At 47.7% G+C, this 27,048-nt stretch overlaps 1 protein-coding gene across 1 annotated transcript in view; it reads left to right on the plus strand.

The window, feature by feature from the left end:
- VPS45 (vacuolar protein sorting 45 homolog) overlaps positions 1 to 27,048 on the plus strand; it is a 47,069-nt gene that overhangs the window by 16,634 nt on the left and 3,387 nt on the right. Inside the window, exons 10-14 of the mRNA XM_063947175.1 lie at positions 6,598 to 6,765; positions 10,628 to 10,786; positions 10,883 to 10,990; positions 18,777 to 18,898; positions 21,508 to 21,639. Of these exons, the coding sequence (XP_063803245.1) occupies positions 6,598 to 6,765; positions 10,628 to 10,786; positions 10,883 to 10,990; positions 18,777 to 18,898; positions 21,508 to 21,639 (689 nt within the window). The remainder of the gene's footprint in view (positions 1 to 6,597; positions 6,766 to 10,627; positions 10,787 to 10,882; positions 10,991 to 18,776; positions 18,899 to 21,507; positions 21,640 to 27,048) is intronic.

The following is a 27,048-nucleotide window of genomic DNA, read 5'->3' on the forward strand; positions in this document are numbered from 1 at the left end:
ATATGAATATATATTAAATGCTATAAGGGAGGAACACTTATATAAAGGTTGTCCCTGTATAATTATAGCGTTTTGGTGTGTGCTGGCAAACTCTCCCTCTGTCTCCCCAAAGGGCTAGTGCAGGCCTGGCCAACCTGTGGCTCTCCAGATGTTGTGAAACTACACATCCCAGCATGCCCTGCCACAGTTTTAGCCTTCCCTAATAGCAAAACTGTAGCAAAGCATGATGGGACTTGTAGTTTTACAACAGCTGGAGAGCCACAGGTTGGCCAGGCCTGGGCTAGTGGGTCCTGTCCTCTATCAGAGCATTCCCTATGTGTGTGCTGTATGTCGGTACGTGTGTGTCGACATGTATGAGGAAAATGTTGGTGAGGAGGCGGAGCAAATTGCCTGTAATGGTGATGTCACTCTCTAGGGAGTCGACACCGGAATGGATGGCTTATTTATGGAATTACGTGATAATGTCAACATGCTGCAAGCCGGTTGACGACATGAGATGGCCGGCGATCAAATTAGTACCTGTCCAGGCGTCTCAAACACCGTCAGGGGCTGTAAAACGCCCATTTACCTCAGTCGGTCGACACAGACCCAGACACGGACACTGATTTCAGTGTCGACGGTGAAGAAACAAACGTATTTTCCTTTAGGGCCACACGTTAAGGGCAATGAAGGAGGTGTTACATATTTCTGATACTACAAGTACCACAAAAAAGGGTATTATGTGGGATGTGAAAAAACTACCTGTAGTTTTTCCTGAATCAGATAAATTAAATGAAGTGTGTGATGATGCGTGGGTTTCCCCCGATAGAAAATTATTGGCGGTATACCCTTTCCCGCCAGAAGTTAGGGCGCGTTGGGAAACACCCCTTAGGGTGGATAAGGCGCTCACATGCTTATCAGAACAAGTGGCGGTACCATCTACAGATAGGGCCGTACTTAAGGAGCCAGCTGATAGGAGGCTGGAAAATATCCTAAAAAGTATACACACACATGCTGGTGTTATACTGCGACCAGCGATCGCCTCAGCCTGGATGTGCAGAGCTGAGGTGGCTTGGTCGGATTCCCTGACTAAAAATATTGATACCCTTGACAGGGACAGTATTTTATTGACTATAGAGCATTTAAAGGATGCATTTCTATATATGCGAGATGCGCAGAGGGATATTTGCACTCTGGCATCAAGAGTAAATGCGATGTCCATATCTGCAAGAAGATGTTTATGGACACGACAGTGGTCAGGTGATGCAGATTCCAAACGGCACAAAGATGTATTGCCGTATAAAGGGGAGGAGTTATTTGGGGTCGGTCCATGGGACCTGGTGGCCACGGCAACTGCTGGAAAATCCACCGGTTTTTACCCTAAGTCACATCTCTGCAGAAAAAGACACCGTCTTTTCAGCCTCAGTCCTTTCGTCCCTATAAGAGTCATATCTGCCCAGGGATAGAGGAAAGGGAAGAAGACTGCAGCAGGCAGCCCATTCCCAGGAACAGAAGCCCTCCACCGCTTCTACCAAGTTCTCAGCATGACGCTAGGACCGTACAGGACCCCTGGATCCTACAAGTAGTATCCAAGGGGTACAGATTGGAATGTCGAGACGTTTCCCCCTCGCAGGTTCCTGTAGTCTGCTGTACCAATGTCTCCCTCCGACAGGGAGGCAGTATTGAAAACAATTCACAAGCTGTATTCCCAGCAGGTGATAATAAAATTACCCCTCCTACAACAGGGAAAGGGGTATTATTCCACACTATATTGTGGTACTGAAGCCAGAAGGCTAGGTGAGACCTATTCTAAATCTGAAATATTTGAACACTTACAAAGGTTCAAATCCAGATGGAGTCACTCAGAGCAGTGATAGCGAACCGGGAAGAAGGGGACTATATGGTGTCCCGGGACATCAGGGATGCTTACCTCCATGTCCCAAAATTTGCCTTTCTCACCAAGGGTATCTCAGGTTCGTGGTACAGAACTGTCACTATCAGTTTCAGACGATGCCGTTGGATTGTCCAAGGCACCCCGGGTCCTTACCAAGGTAATGACCGAAATGAGGATTCGTCTTCAAAGAAAATGGACGACCTCCTGATAAGAACAAGGTCCAGAGAACAGTTGGAGGTCGGAGTAGCACTATCTCAAGTAGTTCTACGACAACACGGGTGGATTCTAAATATTCCAAAACCGCAGTTGTTCCGACGACACGTCTGCTGGTCCTAGGGATGATTCTGGACACAGTCCAGAAAAAGGTGTTTCTCCCAGAGGAGAAAGCCAGGGAGTTATCCGAGCTAATCGGGATCCTCCTAAAACCAGGAAAAGTGTCAGTGCATCATTGCACAAGAGTCCTGGTAAAAATGGTGGCTTATTACAAAGCGATTCCATTCGGCAGATTTCACGCAAGAACTCTTCAGTGGGATCTGCTGGACAAATGGTCCGGATCGCATCTTCAGATGCATCAGCGGATAACCCTATATCCAAGGACAAGGGTGTCTCTCCTGTGGTGATTACAGAGTGCTCATCTTCTAGAGGGCCGTAGATTCGGCATTCAGGATTGGATGCTGGTGACCACGGAGGCCAGCCTGAGAGGCTGGGGAGCAGTCACACAGGGAAAAAATTTCCAGGGAGTGTGATCAAGTCTGGAGAATTCTCTCCACATAAATATACTGGAGCTAAGAGCAAATTTATAATGCTCTAAACTTAGCAAGACCTCTGCTTCAAGGTCAGCCGGTATTGATCCAGTGGAATAACATCACGGCAGTCGCCCACGTAAACAGAAAGGGCGGCACAAGAAGCAGGAGGGCAGTGGCAAAACTGCAAGGATTTTTCGCTAGGCGGAAAATCATGTGATAGCACTGTCAGCAGTGTTCATTCCGGGAGTGGACGACTGGGAAGCAGACTTCCTCAGCAGGCACGACCTCCACCCGGGAGAGTGGGAACTTCATAGGGAAGTTTTCCGCTTGATTGTGAACCGTTGGGAAAGACCAAAGGTGGACATGATGGCGTCCCGCCCGAACAAAAAACGGGACAGGTATTGCGCCAGGTCACGAGACCTTCAGGCGATAGCTGTGGATGTCCTGGTAACACCGTGGGTGTAACAGTCGGTGTATGTGTTCCCTCCTCTGCTTCTCATAACCAAGGTATTGAGAATTATAAGACGTAGAGGAGTAAGAACTATACTCGTGGCTCCGGATTGGCCAAGAGGGACTTGGTACCCGGAACTTCAAGAGATGCTCATAGAGGACTAATGGCCTCAGGAGCTAAGAAGGGACTTGCTTCAGCAAGTACCATGTCTGTTCCAAGACTTACCGCGGCTGCGTTTGACGGCATGGCGGTTGAACGCCGGATTCTAAGGGAAAAGGCAGTCCGGAAGAGGTCATACCTACCCTGGTCAAAGCCAGGAAGGAGGTGACCGCACAACGTTATCACCACATGTGGTGAAAATATGTTGCGTGGGTGAGGCCAGGAAGGCCCCACGAAGAAATTTCAACTAGGTCGATTTCTGCACTTCCTGAAAACAGGAGTGTCTATGAGCCTCAAATTGGGGTCCATTAAGGTTCAAGTTTCGGCCCTGTAGATTTTCTTCCAGAAAGAATTGGCTTCAGTTCCTGAAGTCCAGACATTTGTCAAGGGAGTATTGCATATACAGCCCCTTTTGTGCCTCCAGTGGCACCGTGGGATCTCAAAGTAGTGTTGGGATTCCTCAAATCATATTGGTTTGAACCGCTCAAATCTGTGGATTTGAAATATCTCACATGGAAAGTGACCATGCTGTTGGCCCTGGCCTCGGCCAGGCGATTGTCAGAATTGGCGGCTTTGTCTTACAAAAGCCCATATTTGATTTTCCATTCGGACGGGGCAGAACTGGGACTCGTCCCCAGTTTCTTCCTAAGGTGGTGTCAGCGTTTCACCTGAAACAACCTATTGTAGTGCCTGCGGCTACTAGGGACTTGGAGGCCTCCAAGTTGCTAGACGTTGTCAGGGCCCTGAAAATATATATATATATATATAATTCCAGGACGGCTGGAGTCAGAAAGTCTGACTTGCTGTTTATATTGTATGCACCCAAAAAGCTGGGTGCTCCTGCTTCTAAGCAGACTATTGCTCGTTGGATTTGTAGTACAATTCAACTTGCACATTCTGTGGCAGGCCTGCCACAGCCAAAATCTGTAAATGCCCATTCCACAAGGAAGGTGGGCTCATCTTGGGCGGCTGCCCGAGGGGTCTCGGCTTTACAACTTTGCCGAGCAGCTACGTGGTCAGGCGGGAACACGTTTGTAAAATTCTACAAATTTGATACCCTGGCTGAGGAGGACCTGGAGTTCTCTCATTCGGTGCTGCAGAGTCATCCGCACTCTCCCGCTCGTTTGGGAGCTTTGGTATAATCCCCATGGTCCTGACGGAGTCCCCAGCATCCACTAGGACGTTAGAGAAAATAAGATTTTAGTTACCGATAAATCTATTTCTCATAGTCCGTAGTGGATGCTGGGCGCCCATCCCAAGTGCGGATTGTCTGCATTACTTGTACATAATTATTGTTACAAAAATCGGGTTATTATTGTTGTGGGCCATCTTTTCAGAGGCTACTTCTTTGTTATCATACTGTTAACTGGGTTCAGATCACAAGTTGTACGGTGTGATTGGTGTGGCTGGTATGAGTCTTACCCGGGATTCAAGATCCTTCCTTATTGTGTACGCTCGTCCGGGCACAGTACCTAACTGAGGCTTGGAGGAGGGTCATAGGGGGAGGAGCCAGTACACACCATGTGATCCTAAAAGCTTACTTTTTGTGCCCTGTCTCCTGCGGAGCCGCTAATCCCCATGGTCCTGACGGAGTCCCCAGCATCCACTACGGACTATGAGAAATAGATTTATCGGTAAGTAAAATCTTATTTTTTTTTCTATTTTTCATTACATTGTAGGTATAGTAGTAAAAATCCAAGCGGTATGAAGCTTCAGGTGTAGACCTCTACTAAAGAATAGTGGAATCTCTAAACTACTACTCAGCCCCTTACATTTCCAAATCCGGCTTTGTGATATTACAATGAGAGATGCTGTTTATGTACTTGTCTGGGCATTTTAAACTTCTGCCACTAGATGGCAGATCTGTCCCGGACATTATTTGTAGCAAATTCGTTAGAGATTGTAACAATGTATTAGAGAGGAGAGTGCTAAGATGGTGCCAGAGAAATGGTTGGAAGGCTGGCACCTGGCGGGCATTGCCTACAGTATGAGGACTTTTTATTAAACTATTTCTTTCCTGTGGTTATGCAGTAAAACATGTCTCTTGCGGTTGCTCTGTCTCCACGTATTGTACTACCCTACTATTCATGGAGATGATTTGGACCTGTGCTGAGCAAAGCAGAAAACAAGTGTATGTTGCTCCTAAACTGCCTTTGCGGATAACACCTATCCCCAAATCACACCAAATAAGGGCTATTGGTGCACCACAGGCTTTGCTACTTAGCCGTGCCACAACCCTATCCTGAGCACTTAGGGAGTTATTCAGCGATGGTCGCAGATTTTGCTGCTATAGCAAAATCTGCGACCATACTACTCACAGGCTGGGTGCCGCCCAGCAATGTGATTGCAATTCAGTTGCGATCGCAAGGCATTGAGGTTGACCCCTGCCTATGCAGCATGGCTGTGTAGGCAGGGGTCTCGCCTCCATGGGGCAAATGTATTCAGCATGGAGAAGGGATAAAGACGTGATAAGTGCAAGGTGATAACGCACCATCAATCATTATGGATTTGAAAAATGAGAGGAGCTGACTGGCTGGTGCGTTTTCACCATCCACTGTTTTATCATTTCTTTATCACTTCTCCAGGTTTAATACATCTACCCCCATGTTTCTTATCTCAGGCAATGTCATCGGCAGGCCATAACACGCCCGCCCCCCTCCACGCCACATTGCTGCACCCGGACTCCCGCAAACGAATATCACTGAATAAGGCCTTAGGCCCTCATTCTGAGTTTATCGCTAGCTGCCGTTGTTCGCTGAGTAGCGATCATTTAAAAAAACTGCAAATCTGCGCATGTGTATGCAGCGCAATGCGCATGCTTGGCGTAAGAGTACAACGAGCATCGTGGTTTTGCACAGGTACTAGCGACGCTTTCAGTCGCACTGGCGGACGCAAGGAGTTTGACAGGAAGCGGGAGTTTCTGGGTGTCAACTGACCGTTTTCTGAGTGTGTTTGGAAAAACGCAGACCTGGCAGGGCGTTTGCTGGGTGGGTATCTGACGTCATTACCGTGTCATTCGTCGCAGCAATCAGCGCATAGGATAAGTAACTACAGGGCTGGTCATGTTCTGCACAAAATGTGTTTGCAGCCGCACTGCTTGCACAGGCGTTCACACTCCTGCAAAGCGAAAATACACTCCCCAGTGGGCGGCGACTATGCGTTTGCACGGCTGCTAAAAGTCGCTAGCGAGCGATCAACTCGGAATGAGGGCCTTAGTACACTAGCAGTGAACAAGGCACAAAATTGAGAAAAAAGTAGCAGAAGTATGCGGCACAGCAGAGGGATCCATAGATGGCCAAGCTGGTGGAATTATCTCATCGCTTATTTTGTTGGTTGTGATTGGCTTCTGGCTTCTCTTCCTTTTTCAGGCTTTCGTAGAAAACTATCCTCAGTTCAAGAAGATGTCTGGCACGGTGTCCAAGCATGTGACGGTGGTGGGAGAGCTGTCGCGGCTGGTGAGCGAGCGCCACCTTATGGAAGTGTCTGAGGTGGAGCAGGAGCTGGCCTGCCAGAACGACCACTCCAGCGCCCTGCAGGTAACACGCAGCATGAAGTCTGCCCTTCCCACAATGCACGCTGCCAGTGAGGAGACCAATATGTTGCAGTGCGCTGTATGTTATGTAATATGGGATGCGGTTCAGTCACTATACCGACGCCAGAATCCCATCCAGTGGAAAGTCCAACAGTCGGCATGCCGACTGACAGGGACTATTCCCACTCGTAGGTGTCCACTTTACCCATAGAGTGGGAATAGAACCTGTGGCGAGCGCAGCAAAGGACGAGCCCGCAAGGGGCTTCATTGTGCTCGCCCTCCTTGCCGGCAATCTAAGCACCGGGATCCCAGTGTCAGTATGGTGACCGGCGATATCCCAACCGCCGGTCACCCATACCCAAACCATACATGTATATATAATACAGGGTGACGCAGAAGTTGTAGTAAACCCTTTTGTTTCAAAAACTGTACAGGAAATGGGAAAACTGAATACTCCAGTAAGGTGTGGGTGAGGTGGGCTATCTTTTAGGGTATGTACCGAACATGGGCGCCATCTTGAAATCGGCCATCTTGATCTAAGTCCGTTTTCCCATTTCCTGCAGTGTCTGAAACAAAATGGTGTCCTGCGACTTTTAAATCACTGTGTGTATGTATGTGTATATATATGTATGTATGTATATAATATATATTTATTACGTACATACGTGTGTTTTTATGTTATTTTATACACACACTGCAGTACTGTGGTAGAACATACAAACTCTGCACAGAGAGGTAATTACACTCGTGAACCCCAATGCTAGCCACTGTGCTGTTCTGCACTGTACGTTGGCACAGGGTACTGTATAAAGTGCGTTCTGCTATATAAGTATTTTCTGTTTAGTGCCCCCCCCCCCCCCCCCAGCAGTGAGCACTACGCAGCACACTACTTGCAGAAGTAATGAGTCATGTAGTGTCCCTTTAAACCCGCATGCCAGTGACGTATAGGAGGGCACCCAGCCCTTTGTTCTCTACGTCATTTTTTTGGCCATCATTTATTAATTTATGGTCCCAGTACAAGTTCTTGAGTCGGCTAATTATCTGCACAATGCCCCCGATTTAAGAGCCATAGTGGCCGGCTCTGGTAAGGTCACACCAGGCTGTCCCCCTCTGTCCGGGGGCCGATGACACAGCCCTGTGTGTAGGCCTGGGATGCTGAATGAGGCAGTCTTTGTACCCGTGGACCTGGCCTATGAATAGGAAGCAGACAATAGCCTGGCTGTGCAGTGTGCGCACAGACGTCACCGCTCCTCCGCGTCCTTTCCAGCGCAGCCATTTCATCTACATTCTGCATCATGACCAGTCCGAGAAGGTTACATACCAACAGCATGATGCTGGTTAACCCTGTGTGTGCTCCAGACTCCCAAACGCCGCCAGTCTACTATTAACCAACCGCTAGGTCTGTGGAGCCCACCACACATATAGGACCTGGCAGGGGCGGGTAAGAGAGACAGACTCCATGCAGCCTCTCTCCTTGTCATGCAGTAGACTGGCACTGTGCCAGAGTACTGAGCATACGCAGGTCTCCGGGAACATGGCTGCCGCACCATTTTCCCAGTGATCTGTGCTGCAGTGCCGACGCAGACTCCGGAAAGGTAAGTAATTAAACATGGGTGTGTACAGTAGGTTGTATTGATACGCCAATTGGGCCTGGTCAAAATAGAACCTATGACCCCAGACCTGTGATGTAGCAATGCTAACCACGGTGCTGACATCTGATGGTTAGGTAATGTGCCATGTATGATAATCCCACTCATGTTTATAGGATAGGGAGCAAATACATTTTATGTATGATAATTTGGTTTGTGTTTATAAGATGGCGATTATACTCTGTTGCTTTATAGGGTAGTAATGATTTATGATAATCACTATTGTGCGGTATAGGATACTGATCACGTATGATAATCCCTGCTGTGTTTATTAGGCTAGTGATCACATATGATAATCACTATTGTGCTGTATAGGCTAGTGATCATGTATGATGATCCCTGCTGTGCTGTATAGACTAGTGATCACGTGTGATAATCCCTGCTGTGCTGTATAGACTAGTGATCATGTGTGATAATCCCTGCTGTGCTGTATAGACTAGTGATCACGTGTGATAATCCCTGCTGTGCTGTATAGACTAGTGATCACGTGTGATAATCCCTGCTGTGCTGTATAGACTGGTGATCACGTATGATAATCCCTGCTGTGCTGTATAGACTACTGATCATGTGTGATAATCCCTGCTGTGCTGTATAGACTAGTGATCACGTGTGATAATCCCTGCTGTGCTGTATAGACTAGTGATCACGTGTGATAATCCCTGCTGTGCTGTATAGACTAGTGATCACGTGTGATAATCCCTGCTGTGCTGTATAGGATAGTGATCACGTGTGATAATCCCTGCTGTGCTGTATAGGATAGTGATCACGTGTGATAATCCCTGCTGTGCTGTATAGACTAATGATCACGTGTGATAATCCCTGCTGTGCTGTATAGGATAGTGATCACGTGTGATAATCCCTGCTGTGCTGTATGGGCTAGTGATCACGTGTGATAATCCCTGCTGTGCTGTATAGGATAGTGATCACGTGTGATAATCCCTGCTGTGCTGTATGGGCTAGTGATCACGTGTGATAATCCCTGCTGTGCTGTATAGACTAGTGATCACGTGTGATAATCCCTGCTGTGCTGTATAGGATAGTGATCACGTGTAATGATCCCTGCTGTGCTGTATAGGCTAGTGATCACGTATGATAATCCCTGCTGTGCTGTATAGACTAGTGATCACGTGTGATAATCCCTGCTGTGCTGTATAGGCTGGTGATCACGTGTGATAATTCCTGCTGTGCTGTATAGACTAGTGATCACGTATGATAATCCCTGCTGTGCTGTATAGGCTAGTGATCACGTGTAATGATCCCTGCTGTGCTGTATAGGCTAGTGATCACGTATGATAATCCCTGCTGTGCTGTATAGACTAGTGATCACGTATGATAATCCCTGCTGTGCTGTATAGACTAGTGATCATGTGTGATAATCCCTGCTGTGCTGTATAGACTAGTGATCACGTGTGATAATCCCTGCTGTGCTGTATAGGCTAGTGATCACGTGTGATAATCCCTGCTGTGCTGTATAGACTAGTGATCACGTGTGATAATCCCTGCTGTGCTGTATAGACTAATGATCACGTGTGATAATCCCTGCTGTGCTGTATAGACTAGTGATCACGTATGATAATCCCTGCTGTGCTGTATAGGCTAGTGATCACGTGTGATAATCCCTGCTGTGCTGTATAGACTAGTGATCACGTGTGATAATCCCTGCTGTGCTGTATAGGCTAGTGATCACGTGTGATAATCCCTGCTGTGCTGTATAGACTAGTGATCACGTATGATAATCCCTGCTGTGCTGTATAGACTAGTGATCACGTGTGATAATCCCTGCTGTGCTGTATAGGATAGTGATCACGTGTGATAATCCCTGCTGTGCTGTATAGGATAGTGATCACGTATGATAATCCCTGCTGTGCTGTATAGACTAGTGATCACGTGTAATGATCCCTGCTGTGCTGTATAGACTAGTGATCACGTGTGATAATCCCTGCTGTGCTGTATAGGCTAGTGATCACGTGTGATAATCCCTGCTGTGCTGTATAGGCTAGTGATCACGTGTGATAATCCCTGCTGTGCTGTATAGACTAGTGATCACGTATGATAATCCCTGCTGTGCTGTATAGACTAGTGATCACGTATGATGATCCCTGCTGTGCTGTATAGACTAGTGATCACGTGTAATGAGTCTTTATAGCAGCAGTGATTGGGCAGTCTGCTGTCTGCTCTGTTCTCCTCTCCAGCTCTCTGGTTGTTTCTTTCCTGCAGAATGTGAAGCGTCTCCTGCAGAACCAGCGCCTGTCTGAATTGGACACCGTGCGTCTGGTCATGCTGTACGCTCTGCGCTACGAGAGGCACAGCAGCAACGCTCTGCAAAGTCTCCTCGCCGACCTGCGGACTCGGGGAGTGTCTGAAAAGTATCGCAGGGTGAGTACTGGGTGCTGGACCCCACAGCGTCCTATTACGGAGTAAGCCCTAGGCTGCTGACTCACAATGACCACTGACATTCTCTCTGCTTGGCAGCTGGTGTCTGCGGTGGTGGACTTTGGTGGGAAGAGGATCCGCAGCAGCGACCTCTTCAGTCCAAAGGATGCAGTGGCCATCACCAAGCAGTTCTTCAAGGGCCTCAAGGTGAGTACATCTCTCCTGTCTCACAGAACACCCTAACCAGCCAGAGGTGCCCACAGATGCGGTTAGTCAACACTCTATAGTAGCTGGGTCAGTGAGCCGTTTGTCCACATGGCGTGTATACATATAGACACCATTCTGGAGACCCCTCTGGATTGCTGGGATTCAACAATTACTCCACACGTGTGGGAATTGGGTCTTCACTTTGCCTGGTTTTCCTGCCATACCCAATCCAGTTCCATCTGGTGGGATCAGAAATAGGTCTTGTACACCAGCGTTTCCTAACCTCAGTCCTCAAGCCAGTCAACAGTCTTGGTTTTAAGGATAGCCTTATTTAAGCACAGCTGACTTAATTAGTACCTCATTGATTTAGATTTAACCATCAAGCATGGATATCACTAAATCCAGGGCGGTTAGTGTGTTTGAGGACAGAGGTTGGGAAACACTAGCGTAAAGTGATAGGTTCTGCCACTACACATGGTATTTGTTTTGGTAAGTTTGGTTAAGTTGACCATCTTAATTCACAATGTGCATGGCTGTCATTAAAGAGTTTCACACTTTTTTTAAAATTTTTCTAAAACCATTTCCAGTACCGCATAATATTTGAGGGAGGCCGTCTTTTGGAACGTCCACTGTTGGCATAGTCCACGAGTGTCCCGGTTCCTAAGGTCTGCCTGGTCCACAATGAGAAAGACTACATGTTGGATATGCTACCATCAGCATGTGTGTGTGTTGGAGGGACCATAACCAATGTGCATGGGGAAGGGGTGTCTTTATATTAAAAAAAAAAACTATTAAATTCCATTAACACTAAAGTGTCGGATTAAAACCAGGGGATACAGTGGCTTCATTCGCGCCAAATAGCCCCTCTCTGCGCCTCAGGTCCCGGGCAATCCGGCTGTGCTGAGTGTTTTTCTCACTCACAATGTGCATTTTATTGGCATAAATAAAACCACTTTGGGAGACCAAACTGCTTTGCTGGTATATACTGATCAATTTGATGTGTGCCATTTGTGCGTCTGTGTGTGACTGTGTAATAAAGGGCTCCGATGCCGCCGCATTTCCTCACGCCAAGTTCCATTATGCGTCATCTGCGACTTTGTATGTGTTATTCCGATATCTTGTGCGGGTAAAGTCGCAGCCTGGCCTCTGTAGTACACTGTGAGTGGCTACGCTGTATGTGTGATGCATATAATACATACGGCTTACATTGCTGTATGTGTGATGCATATATACACCTCTCAGAAAGCCTAGGGTAGGCATGTCCAAACTGCGGCCCTCCAGCTGTTGTGAAACTACACATCCCAGCATGCCCTGACACAGCTTTAGCATTCTCTGACAGAAAACCGTGTCAAGGTATGCTGGGATAATAAGATTTTACTTACCGATAAATCTATTTCTCGTAGTCCGTAGTGGATGCTGGGACTCCGTAAGGACCATGGGGATATAGCGGCTCCGCAGGAGACAGGGCACAAAATAAAAGCTTAAGGATCAGGTGGTGTGCACTGGCTCCTCCCCCTATGACCCTCCTCCAAGCCTCAGTTAGGATACTGTGCCCGGACGAGCGTACATAATAAGGAAGGATATTGAATCCCGGGTAAGACTCATACCAGCCACACCAATCACACCGTACAACTTGTGATCTGAACCCAGTTAACAGTATGATAAACGCAAAGGAGCCTCTGAAAAGATGGCTCACAACAATAATAATCCGAATTTTTGTAACAATAACTATATACAAGTATTGCAGACAATCCGCACTAGGGATGGGCGCCCAGCATCCACTACGGACTACGAGAAATAGATTTATCGGTAAGTAAAATCTTATTTTCTCTGACGTCCTAGTGGATGCTGGGACTCCGTAAGGACCATGGGGATTATACCAAAGCTCCCAAACGGGCGGGAGAGTGCGGATGACTCTGCAGCACCGAATGAGAGAACTCCAGGTCCTCCTCAGCCAGGGTATCAAATTTGTAGAATTTAGCAAACGTGTTTGCCCCTGACCAAGTAGCTGCTCGGCAAAGTTGTAAAGCCGAGACCCCTCGGGCAGCCGCCCAAGATGAGCCCACCTTCCTTGTGGAATGGGCTTTTACTGATTTTGGCTGTGGCAATCCTGCCACAGAATGTGCAAGCTGAATTGTACTACAAATCCAACGAGCAATCGTCTGCTTAGAAGCAGGAGCACCCAGCTTGTTGGGTGCATACAGGATAAACAGCGAGTCAGATTTTCTGACTCCAGCCGTCCTGGAAACATATATTTTCAAGGCCCTGACAACGTCAAGCAACTTAGAGTCCTCTAAGTCCCTGGTAGCCGCAGGTACCACAATAGGTTGGTTCATGTGAAATGCAGAAACCACCTTAGGTAGAAATTGAGGACGAGTCCTCAATTCCGCCCTGTCAGAATGAAATATCAAGTAAGGGCTTTTATATGATAAAGCCGCCAATTCTGACACACGCCTGGCTGAAGCCAAGGCTAACAGCATCGACACCTTCCATGTGAGATATTTTAAGTCCACAGTGGAAAGTGGTTCAAACCAATGTGACTTTAGAAAACTCAACACCACATTGAGATCCCAAGGTGCCACTGGAGGCACAAAAGGAGGCTGTATGTGCAGCACCCCTTTTACAAATGTCTGAACTTCAGGTACTGAAGCCAGTTCTTTCTGGAAGAAAATCGACAGGGCCGAAATTTGAACCTTAATGGACCCTAATTTTAGGCCCATAGACAGTCCTGTTTGCAGGAAATGAAGGAAACGACCCAGTTGAAATTCCTCTGTAGGGGCCTTCTTGGCCTCACACCACGCAACATATTTACGCCAAATGCGGTGATAATGTTTTGCGGTTACGTCCTTCCTGGCTTTGACCAGAGTAGGGATGACTTCTTCTGGAATGCCTTTTTCCCTCAGGATCCGGCGTTCAACCGCCATGCCGTCAAACGCAGCCGCGGTAAGTCTTGGAACAGACAAGGCCCCTGCAGTAGCAGGTCCTTTCTTAGAGGTAGAGGCCACGGTTCGTCCGTGAGCATCTCTTGAAGTTCCGGGTACCAAGTCCGTCTTGGCCAATCCGGAACCACGAGTATAGTTCTTACTCCTCTCCTTCTTATGATTCTCAGTACTTTTGGTATGAGAGGCAGAGGAGGGAACACATACACTGACTGGTACACCCACGGCGTTACCAGAGCGTCCACTGCTATTGCCTGAGGGTCCCTTGACCTGGCGCAATATCTGTCCAGTTTTTTGTTTAGACGTGACGCCATCATGTCCACCTTTGGTTTTTCCCAACGGTTTACAATCAGGTGGAAGACTTCTGGGTGAAGTCCCCACTCTCCCGGGTGAAGGTCGTGTCTGCTGAGGAAGTCTGCTTCCCAGTTGTCCACTCCCGGAATGAATACTGCTGACAGTGCTATCACATGATTTTCCGCCCAGCGAAGAATCCTTGCAGCTTCTGCCATTGCCCTCCTGCTTCTCGTGCCGCCCTGTCTGTTTACGTGGGCGACTGACGTGATGTTGTCCGATTGGATCAACACCGCCTGACCCTGAAGCAGAGGTTTTGCTTGACTTAGGGCATTGTAAATGGCCCTTAGTTCCAGAATGTTTATATGAAGAGACGTTTCCAAGCTTGACCACAGGCCCTGGAAATTCCTTCCCTGTGTGACTGCTCCCCAGCCTCTCAGGCTGGCATCCGTGGTTACCAGGATCCAATCCTGAATGCCAAATCTGCGGCCCTCTAGTAGATGAGCACTCTGCAGCCACCACAGGAGAGACACCCTTGTCCTTGGCGACAGGGTTATCCGCTGATGCATCTGCAGATGCGATCCGGACCATTTGTCCAGTAGATCCCACTGAAATGTTCTTGCATGGAATCTTCCGAATGGAATCGCTTCGTAAGAAGCCACCATTTTCCCCAGGACCCTCGTGCACTGATGCACTGAGACCTGTCCTGGTTTTAGGAGGTTCCTGACTAGCTCGGATAACTCCCTGGCCTTCTCCTCCGGGAGAAACACCTTCTTCTGGACTGTGTCCAGAATCATTCCTAGGAACAGTAGACGTGTCGTTGGAATCAGCTGCGATTTTGGAATATTTAGAATCCACCCGTGCTGACGTAACACTACCTGAGATAGTGCTACTCCGACTTCTAACTGTTCCCTGGATCTTGCCCTTATCAGGAGATCGTCCAAGTAAGGGATAATTGAAATGCCTTTTCTTCGTAGAAGAATCATCATTTCGGCCATTACCTTGGTAAAGACCCGAGGTGCCGTGGACAATCCAAACGGCAGCGTCTGAAACTGATAATGACAGTTTAGTACTACAAACCTGAGGTACCCTTGGTGAGAAGGGTATATCGGGACGTGGAGATAAGCATCTTTGATGTCCAGAGACACCATATAGTCCCCTTCTTCCAGGTTCGCTATCACTGCTCTGAGTGACTCCATCTTGAACTTGAACCTTTTTATGTAAGTGTTCAAGGATTTCAGATTTAAAATTGGTCTCACCGAGCCGTCCGGCTTCGGTACCACAAACAGCGTGGAATAATACCCCTTTCCTTGTTGCAGGAGGGGTACCTTGATTATCACCTGCTGGGAATACAGCTTGTGAATGGCTTCTAGAACTGCCTCCCTGTCGGAGGGAGACTTTGGTAAAGCAGACTTCAGGAAACGATGAGGGGGAAACGCCTCGAATTCCAGTTTGTACCCCTGCGATACTACCTGTAGAATCCAGGGATCCACTTGCGAGTGAGCCCACTGCGCGTTGAAATTTTTGAGACGGGCCCCCACCATATCTGAGTCTGCTTGTAAAGCCCCAGCGTCATGCTGAAGACTTGGCAGAAGCAGGGGAGGGCTTCTGCTCTTGGGAAGCGGCTGCATGGTGCAGTCTTTTTCCTCTTCCTCTGCCCCGGGGCAGAAAGGAGTGGCCTTTTGCTCGCTTGTACTTATGGGAACGAAAGGACTGAGATTGAAAAGACGGTGTCTTTTTCTGCTGATGTGGAGTGACCTGGGGTAAAAAGGTGGATTTTCCAGCCGTTGCCGTGGCCACCAGGTCCGATAGACCAGCCCCAAATAACTCCTCCCCTTTATACGGCAATACTTCCATGTGCCGTTTGGAATCCGCATCCCCTGACCACTGTCGCGTCCACAACGCTCTTCTGGCAGAGATGGACATAGCACTTACTCTTGATGCCAGGGTGCAAATATCCCTCTGTGCATCACGCATATATAATAATGCATCCTTTAAATGTTCTATAGTTAACAAAATATTGTCCCTATCCAGGGTATCAATATTCTCAGTCAGGGAATCCGACCATGCGACTCCAGCACTGCACATCCAGGCTGAGGCGATTGCTGGTCGCAGTATAACACCAGTATGTGTGTATATACTTTTTAGGATATTTTCCAGCCTTCTATCAGCTGGTTCTTTGAGGGTAGCCGTATCAGGAGACGGTAACGCTACTTGTTTAGATAAAAGTGTGAGCGCCTTATCTACCCTAGGGGGTGTTTCCCAACGCGCCCTAACCTCTGGCGGGAAAGGATATAATGCTAATAATTTTTTAGAAATTATCTGTTTTTTATCGGGAGAAACCCACGCTTTTTCACACACCTCATTTATTTCCTCTGACTCAGGAAAAAATATTGGTAGTTTTTTCTCACCCCACATAATACCCTTCTTTGTGGTACTTGTAGTGTCAGAAAGGTTCAATGCCTCTTTCATTGCCGTGATCATGTAACGTGTGGCCCTACTGGACATTACGTTTGTCTCGTCACCGTCGACACTAGACTCAGTATCTGTGTCAGGGTCTGTGTCGACCCACTGAGGTAACGGGCGTTTTAGCGCCCCTGACGGTGTCTGAGACGCCTGGACAGGCACTAACTGATTTGCCGGCTGTCTCATGTCGTCAACAGTTTTTTGCAAATTGCTGACATTATCACTTAATTGTTTAAATACAACCATCCAGTCAGGTGTCGACTCCCTAGGGGGTGACATCACCAACGCAGGCAACTGCTCCGCCTCCACATAATTTTCCTCCTCATACATGTCGACACACGCGTACCGACACACAGCACACACACACCGGGAATGCTCTGATAGAGGACAGGACCCCACTTAGCCCTTTGGAGAGACAGAGGGAGAGTCTGCCAGCACACACCCAGCGCTATATATATATACAGGGATAACCTTATATAAGTGTTATTCCCTTATAGCTGCTGTTAATTATTGTTATTTGCTGCCAACAATGCCCCCCCTTCTCTTTTTTACCCTGATTCTGAAGCAGGACTGCAGGGGAGAGTCAGGGAGCCGTCCTTCCAGCGGAGCTGTGAGGGAAAATGGCGCTTGTGTGCTGAGGAGATAGGCTCCGCCCCTTCACGACGTCCTTATCTCCCGCTTTTTTGTGTAAAATGGCAGGGGATTAAAATACATCCATATAGCCCAGGAGCTATATGTGATGTATTCTGTTTTGCCACCTAAGGTATTCTGTTATATTGCGTCTCAGGGCGCTCCCCCCCCAGCGCCCTGCACCCTCAGTGACCGGAGTGTGAAGTGTGCTGAGAGCAATGGCGCACAGCTGCGGTGCTGTGCGCTACCTTAGTCTGAAGACAGGATGTCTTCTGCCGCCGATTTCACCGGACCTCTTCGTCTCTTCTGGCTCTGTAAGGGGGACGGCGGCGCGGCTCCGGTGACCCATCCAGGCTGAACCTGTGATCGTCCCTCTGGAGCTAGTGTCCAGTAGCCTAAGAAACCCGATCCACTCTGCACTCAGGTGAGTCCGTTTCTTCTCCCCTTAGTCCCACGATGCAGTGAGCCTGTTGCCAGCAGGACTCACTGAAAATAAAAAAACCTAACTAAACTTTTATTCTAAGCAGCTCAGGAGAGCCACCTAGATTGCACCCTTCTCGGCCGGGCACAAAAATCTAACTGAGGCTTGGAGGAGGGTCATAGGGGGAGGAGCCAGTGCACACCACCTGATCCTTAAGCTTTTATTTTGTGCCCTGTCTCCTGCGGAGCCGCTATATCCCCATGGTCCTTACGGAGTCCCAGCATCCACTAGGACGTCAGAGAAATGTAGTTTCACAACAGCTGGAGGGCCACAGTTTGGACATGCCTGGCCTAGGGCTTCTCACGCCATATGGTGTATAGATGCTCGGGAGTATGAAGACACATCTATACTTTCATTTGTTTCCCTTCCTATCGTCCCTTACACAACCCTCTGCATTCTGTCTGAGTCTCTTCATTTCCAGGCCTTCCCTAACTGTATTGCAGTTCTCGGGAGGTGTATGAGGTTACAGTCCCTGACCATATTGCTCCAAACACTATAGAAAAGTGTAGAATGGCTAGTTATCTCTGCACGTTTTAGTCATAGAAGTGTTGTATTCATTCTGTGTGTCGGACAGAACCGACATTATATCCCCTGCCAGGGATTGTAACCTGTCTGTCTCTTTACAACACTCAACCTTGAGACATCTCCTCACACCTGCAACCAAAGCTCCTGAGCGACGGCTGACAAATTATAAATAAGTCATTGTATACTATGTGGTCGTGTTGTGGGCAGAACCCATGTTGTCAGTGGGTCCCAAAGCGCAGGCAGCCATTTTATGGACTGAACCATTGTGAGAATGTGTTTTATTCATTCACTATGACAGAAAAAAAAAAAACCTGTTCAAGTCACAAAATGGCTGACAGAAATGAAGAATTGTGTTGTCAAACCATTCAAGCAACCAATCACAAAGATTTCCAAGGTCATCATACTTTTTGTGTCACATTTATCATGTGTAATGTGTTGTTTCATTGTTGTATAGGGGGTGGAAAACGTATACACGCAACACCAGCCCTTCCTCCTGGACACCCTGGACCAGCTCATCAAAGGGAAATTGAAGGACAGTATGTACCCTTACGTGGGGCCCAGCACGCTCCGTGACAGGTAGGACATTGGGATATGCCCCACGTGACCAATTACTTCAAAATGTGGAAAGCTTCAGAGCTATTATAGGACCCTTAAACAAACCTTATTACTAAAATAGTGCTAATAGAACACTCTGTGTAATCAATGGCAACCAATCAGCTAGTCGCTGTCATTACTCCGGACCATGGTAGACTGCTAAATGCTATCTGATTGGTTGCTATGCATTACCAGGACAATATAGCTGTCAGCATAAATCCTGATACTGTACAATGTATTTCATCCCACATGAGAACAGGCACGTAGCATTCAAACGGGAGGCAATCCCGATACCGCCAGTTAGGATCCCAGCAGTCACAAAGCCATCGCCGTAATCTCGTCAGGCGGTGAAATGCCGCCGCCGGAGTCCCAGCGACACAGGCTGTTCTCTCTCTGTGGGTGTCAGCCGCACCCATAGAGGGAGAATATAACCTGTGGCGAGTGCACTGTGGGATGTGAGACCTGTCTCTGGCTGTCATGAGGTAATTACTGCATGGTCAGAAACAGGTTGGGGAGCCTAGTCAGTGCATCAGTCCTGAGGTACCCCATTATAAACACAGCACACATCCATTATGTGGCAAATGTTAGGCTAAAGCTAGGTACACACTGTTTGATTTTAGTTGATCGAAACGACAATCTGGTTGTGTCTCCAGCAACTCGAAGGGCCCAATATCTGAGCTACACACTGCGATTTTTTTTCCACCCTACACCCAATGTGCGTATGTCCGCCCAGAAGGCGGATTTCATTGTGGCGGCAAAACTAAACAAGTCTGGTCAGATTTTTGGCAGTACGCACACAGTGCTCGATATCTGGAGATGTTCACCAAGAAAGAGAATCTTGGTCACAGATACGATATTCGAAGGAGCGTGTTGGTGGCCATGATTCCTCCGATGTATCGGTGAAACACTGAAGCGATAGTTCATACACACTATATAATAAAACAGGCCGAGCACACGAATATTGGCAGATTGGTCCAGTAATTGTATAGTGTGTACCTTGCGTCTCTGCAGGGATTACTCACAGCTCTATTCAAAGATATACAATTGGTTTCATTTGTAGTAAGAATATATAAATGTATATTCTGCCGTGCAAATGTGAGGTAACTAATGGCAAACAACAAGATGGCTGCCAGCTGTCTAGTACAGCAAACCTCTGACGTTACAGCATCTGCTCCCCAGGTTCATAAATATCCCCTTACATGTCTTAAGGTGTCCACACACGGTAAGATTTTCTTTAAACGATGTGGGCGTTTCCAACCGATCGGAATAACGTTGTTAAAAAACGGTCCATGTGTGGGCATGTCAGTGATGCAATGCGCTCACCCGCGGGTGTTGTGTCGCCTCATCCGATCTCTTGAACATGCAGAAGGATCTGAGGAGGTGGCGAATGATGTTGACCCTAGTGTGTGCGCACTTGCCGTGTCCTGTCGCTCGCGATATGTCCCTGGAGAACAACTTTTCATTTATTTTTTTAGTTTCTTCCAAAGAGTGTGAAAGTTGAATTTTTATACAGTCATTGCGTTAGATTTCGGAAGGAATGGTTTGGTGGGTGGGGGTGATGGGTGATTTATGGGAGGGGCCCTCACAGGTTACTTTTGCCTTGGTTCCTGTATTTTGCAAACCACCCTGGTCACAGAGATAGTGTAAAGCTGGGTACACACCATGCGACGGTGCAGGTGCGATGTTACGATACACATTACATGCAATGGCCGTGGAATCGCCACGTTGGGTGTGGCGCACATCCACTGGGGCAGTTCAATAAAAGATGTCCAGGAACAACAGATCGGGGTACACACTATACAATGTGTGCGATGGGTGGTAAATCACCCATTATCGGGCGATAGCACTTGCGATCTGTGATAACTTCTTGGACGAATGTGTTCCCGTCTGATAACGGATCTCCTGTGGTTGGTTATCGGCAACTCTGCGGCACATGAAGCAAAATCCCCAATAAGTGCCGGACTACAGGTCTAATATAATAGCCCCAGGGGAATCCATCAGCTGTGGTAACTCACCGCAGCTAATACGATACCGCCCGATGTATCGTTCTGATCCGCTTTGGTGTGATATATCTCATGATAAATCTTATAGTGTGTACCCAGCTTTACTGAAGCAGGACAGATCGCTACTGTTTTCAACGTATGGCCCATACAAAAAGCACTGAGCAACCTTTAATCTGCAAGGGGGATATGTATCAAGCCTTATAAAGTGGAGAAGTTACCCAAAACAACCAATCAGATTTTGGCTGTCATCTCAAAGACTGTGCTAGATAAATGATAGTTAGAAGCTGATTGGTTTATTTGGGCAATGTCTCCCCGTTATCACTCGCCAAGACTTGTTACATCGCCCCCATCTGATAGCGAGATAAGTGTAGCAGTGTGTCTCGTACTAGAGAGTGTAATATCTGTGCACATACGAGCGACCAACCAATGAAGGACCTCCATTCTCCTCCAGCTGATGCCTACACCCCTTTGCCCTCCCCGCCACAATGCCTGCTGCTAATTATAAGATGTGTGATGTTTTCCTGATCACCTCCTGCCTAACACCGCACCCAAGCAACGCTCTCTTTACTCTCTGCCACTCTCTTACAGGCCTCAAGATATCATTGTGTTTATAGTGGGTGGCGCAACCTATGAAGAAGCTTTAACTGTGTATAACATGAACCGAACAACGCCGGGGGTCCGCATCGTCCTAGGCGGGACCACTATGCATAACACAAAGAGGTGAGGGCTGTACTTTCTCCCTATTTCTCTGACCCACAATGAAGCTGGTTGCTGGCGTTCTACCGGATTGAGGCGGCCAACCCAGAAAGCGCAAATGCGTGGTAATTCATAGCAATCATTAACGACTTTCTGATTGGTAGGTCATTAGGGATTACGTCATAGTTTTGTGATATTTGCTTCCTGTAACTGAAGGGTCTCGCTTCCCGCTGTATTATGCTGCCTGTGCATTTGCATAATTTAAATATTTACAAATGTATGTAAATGTATGATCTGCATATTTTAGGACTTGTTGTATTTTTTTATGAAGGTATTACTGTGCAATAGAATACCATTGTTTGTCTCTCATAATCCCATAATTACCTCCCAGAAACCTTATTTATGTATAATATAATAGCCTAGTGGCAAAGAGGTGGGCATGCCATCAGTGAGATGTGGCTACGTTTCCGAAGGCTGAAAATATTAGTCTGCTGTGCTTTATTCTCCTGTATTATTATTTTTGTATATCCTGCAGATATCCGTTTACAACAAGCAGCCTTACTAAGAGGTTTAGGGGTCAATCCAATGATATAGCGGGAGCGAATCATCGCGGCAACGGGTAGCGAGCAATTTTGTGCAAATTCAGACAGAATCCAGGCTGCGAAGGGTGCGAGATCGGGTGCTAATGGATCACAGACCCTATGTCCCAATTGTCCAGGTGATGTCATGGCGCTGCCACCAGGTGTCAGCACTGCTCTTGCTTAGGAGGAGACAACGCTCAGATTGAGGGGAAGATTTATCAAAGCTTGGACAGAAATAAAGTGGAGAAAAATAAAGTACCAACCAATCAGCTCCTGTCATTTTTTCTCCGAATAGCCTTTAACATAACAGAAGCTGATTGGTTGGTAGTTTATCTCTCTCCACTTTATCTCTCTCCAATCTTTAATACATCGCCCCCTGAGTGCTGGATTTATTTCTTGGGTGCCTAGGGAGAATACAGCGCTACACCAGATTGGCCTCTCATGCTGTGTGTACTGTTGTGTCAGAGTCACTAATAACCATTGCGCAGGCTCCGTCTTGCATTGTGATCCTGAGAATACTTGTGTTGTGTCACAAGGCCAGTCATCCGGTTTGATTGTCACACAGGTTGTCCATCTAGCTAGTGTGAGATACCGGGCTATTGTGTAATCGGTATATCCTATCCCTTGTCCCCCCGCCCCCCACCCCACCCCCACCCCGATATCTCCAGTACAGGATAGGGCAGAGTGTATATTGCAGTATGGAGGGAAGATTATCTTGCTGAGCTTATGTCCAGTGTTGGTGACAATACATTCCTACACAGCGTATCAGCTTCCACTTATGCCGTCCCTCTTTGGCACCACTGCCCCTTCAACAACCCATCAATCCACATTAGCAGCTTACAGCTGACACAAAGTGTCGGAAACCTGACCCGGATTTTCCTACGGCCTCTCCATCATGTGCTAACAGTCGTGCTGGACAAACCGTCCCATGTAACCAACGCCATCTTTCAGCCGACACTTGATCCGCGCTTAATCGTGCATTTTCCAGGTCTGTCATCGAGCGGCCAGAGTGGGGGGGAATCTGGTTACAGGATCTGTGTAATGGAGTCGCAGCAGTTAGTGCTCAGAGGGAGCGGTAGAAGAGGCTAAGGCTGATCCTGTGAATGGGATTGTCATATTCCACTGACAATGCTGCCACTACAACCTGTCATTAAATAGTAAAATAATATTTCCATCTATGCAAAGGCTTTACGAGCACTTTAGATAGTTTGTGATAAGCAACTGGACTGTCCGGTTTCACCTCCTGAGGTAATTGCATTGAGTCTATGGGGCAGATTTGTTTAGTCGCAAGGTTCCACCAGAGTCACGATCGCTAATACTGCGCAGCTAATCGGGGCAGAAAAACTTCACTAGTATTTGCTGTCGTCGCATACAGGCGTGAGCAAAAAAGATAAGATGGTCTTTCTAGCCATATATCGCGCAAGTTTCTGACAGAACCTTGCGGTTAATTGAATCTGCCGCTATGGAGGCTTTCTAAATCACATTCTAGGAAAATGTGTCATCTGTTTGTATGTACTAATATAGCTGAGGCCAAATTAGTACCAGTTGGGCCAAGTGGTTCGTATCTGCCGTCGAATTCTCTGTTTCTATGAGGTCAGCCATTTTGTTTTTCCTGGTCTTTTCCATTGATAGCCAAGAGATAGCCAAGGGTAACATTTATCCTTATTTTACTCGGCTATTGTCCCCTTTAAAAAAAAAAAAAGAAATGTTTCCAAAATTCTGTCTTCAAGGCACCCTAACAGTCCAGGTTTTAAGGATGTCAATGTTTAAGCACAGGTAACTTAATTAGTACCTCATACAGTTAGATAATACCGTCAAACTGTCTGAAGTATGAATAACCTTAAAACATGGACTGTTTGGGTGCTTTGCGGACCATGCTTTAAGGCTGCGAACACAATTGCAAATCCACAGTTAATGGAAATGAAACCGATATAAATGGCTGCAAAATATAATAATTATTGTGCCAAATGATGCTCTCACATTTTATCTGTTTGGCCAACCAAAGTCCACCTCATGGATGTATACAATGGTCTACACACCGTGTGTGGTCACCATGGTAAGACTACCCCAAGGAGGCTGAGCTCAGGTGACGTGCCAGGGGGCCGGTCACAAGAAGGAATGTTCTTGGGGAAGATGGCTGCTCCCCCCCCTCCTGAGCCTTTCAATTATTTACATACACCACAGGCTTGTGTGACAGGATTTGCATCGAGAGTAGAAACCCTAAACGCTCACTCACTGGAATACCATTAACCACAGAACGGCCGACACTGCAGACCGGTTACTGTGCCGGGCAGTTCTGTCAGCAAACACTTAAAGGTTTTGCATCCTATTTTACTGGGCCAATATATACGTTCTATATAATATAGCTGAGAGAGGTGTTAGAGCACCTAGATCTAAGATACGTGTGTGAGACTGATTTTTTTTTTGTTTTTGTGTACACCAGATCTCCTGTCTGATCACCACTGATATACCCTGGCCATTGGGCTGATATTCATGGTTATAGATTTTATTGGGAATAAATGCATGTTCAGATTGTCTGTCTGTTTCGCTATAAGAGCCTTGCACATCGGTCAGTCTCGCTTTACGGTATTCATCACTCCATCCTCTCATTGGGCCTGGTTTAGTAGTGCTGATGCAGCCTCCCGTCGTTTGCAGGATGGCGAGACGCTTGCACAAATGAGCACGGTCTCTTGCTGCGGAGTACAAGATGTTCATTTGATTCATCGTTCGTCTTGTGGACAGTACAGGCAACGCGGCGTAGGGATGAATAATGCCCCAACCTGCTCATTTCTCTCTCTCTGCACTCTGATTGGAATGCAGTGGAAGAATCGGCTCATCTGGCCGAGGCATTGGGAAGAAATGCTGGAGGACATTTTTTATTTTGGCCATACTACGTTCTATTTATTACTATGTCTACACAGGATGGGCTAGTGTCCTTCTATGTCCTGTTATGCTACGGCAGTCTTTGGGCATCCCGTGGCTCTTAAACGGTTGCGGCACTACAAGTCACAGCATGTCCTACCAGGTTGTATCAGTTATTTTGTTTTGATTTTTACAGCTGACTGAGGGTGATTTTTGGCTCTAGCTGCTGTGCAACAGCAAGGTCCAGCGTTCCCGCTGGCTCGGCATGCTGGGACATGTAGTTCCAGAATACAGGTTGCACACTGCAGTTAGGCAATAGGGAGGAACAGTAGATGCAGTTGGATGATGATACTTTTCTGTGTGTGCGGAACTTTCAGAGTTGGCCATACTCATTGACAGAGGTAAGTTCCCACTGCATAGTCCTAGCTGTAAAGCCCAGCGCAATATGCTGATTGCATTAGAAGTAACTTAATAAATAATAGTGCATCACTCATGTTACAAGATGCCTATTTAGGGGTATATTCAATACGAGTCGGGTCCATTCCGACATGCAGTTGTTGGAATGGACCCGACAGCCCCTATTCAAAGAGCGACTGTCGGTTTGGCCATTCCCGGAGTCCTGTCCTGCTGTAAGCGGCAGCGGGGGGAGCTATCAGCGGTGCCAAGGGGGGGGGGGGGGGGGAAGAGATGTCTGCGGCGGTGTGGAGAGCAGCAGAGGAGGAGGAGACGGAGCGGAAGAGAGGAGGAGGAGCAGCGGCTGCAGCAGCGTAACTGGAGGCTCACGGCAGCATCCACCCAGCTCCAGCAAGCGGGACCTCGCTTGCTGGAGCCGGGTGGACGCTGACGTCAGCGGAGCCGGTGCCCCATACTCCTGCTACGGCCGGGACCTCACTGTTGGAGCTGGGTGGATGCTGCCGCTGGGTTCCTGCTTCCCCCCCCCCGTCTCCTGCTCTCAGCTCCCTCATCTCAATCCGACTTTAAAGTCAGATTGAGATTGTTGGAAACGGAGCTAAAACCGGTCTGGTTTGGCCCCGCTTCCGACAATGCACGCTGATCGGCGGCATCGGCGTGCATTCCGACAAGTCAGGTTTCTCAACTTGTCGGAAAAAACAGGGCCGTAATGAATAGGTCGGAACCCCTTCCGACCTAAAACTGTCGGAAGCTGCCGTCTTTCCGACAAGACGGCAGCTTCCGACAGTTATTGAATATACCCCTTAGTGTGTGTTGAGTTTCAATTACTCCTGAAACTGGACACTGGAAAAATATAAAATGTAAGCCTTCGATTCATGGCGATGGCCGCAAAGTGCCTCTGTAACCGTTGAGCGAAGACTCTCCACAACCAGGCTCCTGGGCGACTCTGCCGTATTGAGAATCTTTCTCGCTCACAATGTGCATTCTGTTCGTATAATTAAAACAACTGGGAGCAACAAAACGACATCGGTGTGAGCCCCCCCCCAGCTTTTTCCTCACGCCGAGTTCCGTTGCGCTTCATCTGCGACTTTGCACTTGTCTAAAACCATTCCCTGTGTGGGTGAAGTCGCAGCCTGACGTCTCTACTACACTGTGTGCGGCTTTTTTGTGTGACGAAGACAAGGGGGGTCATTCCGAGTTGTTCGTTCGTTATTTTTTTCTCGCAATGGAGCGATTAGTCGCTAATGCGCATGCGCAATGTCCGAAGTGCGACTGCGCCAAGTAAATTTGCTATGCAGTTAGGAATTTTACTCACGGCATTACAAGGTTTTTTCTTCGTTCTGGTGATCGTAGTGTGATTGACAGGAAGTGGGTGTTTCTGGACGGAAACTGGCCGTTTTATGGGTGTGTGTGAAAAAACGCTACCGTTTCTGGAAAAAACGCGGGAGTGGCTGGAGAAACGGAGGAGTGTCTGGGCGAACGCTGGGTGTGTTTGTGACGTCAAACCAGGAACGACAAGCACTGAACTGATCGCACTGGAAGAGTAAGTCTCGAGCTACTCAGAAACTGCACAGAGAAG

The sequence above is a fragment of the Pseudophryne corroboree genome, chromosome 12 (genome assembly GCF_028390025.1).
Source record: "Pseudophryne corroboree isolate aPseCor3 chromosome 12, aPseCor3.hap2, whole genome shotgun sequence".
Taxonomy (NCBI): Eukaryota; Metazoa; Chordata; class Amphibia; order Anura; family Myobatrachidae; genus Pseudophryne; species Pseudophryne corroboree.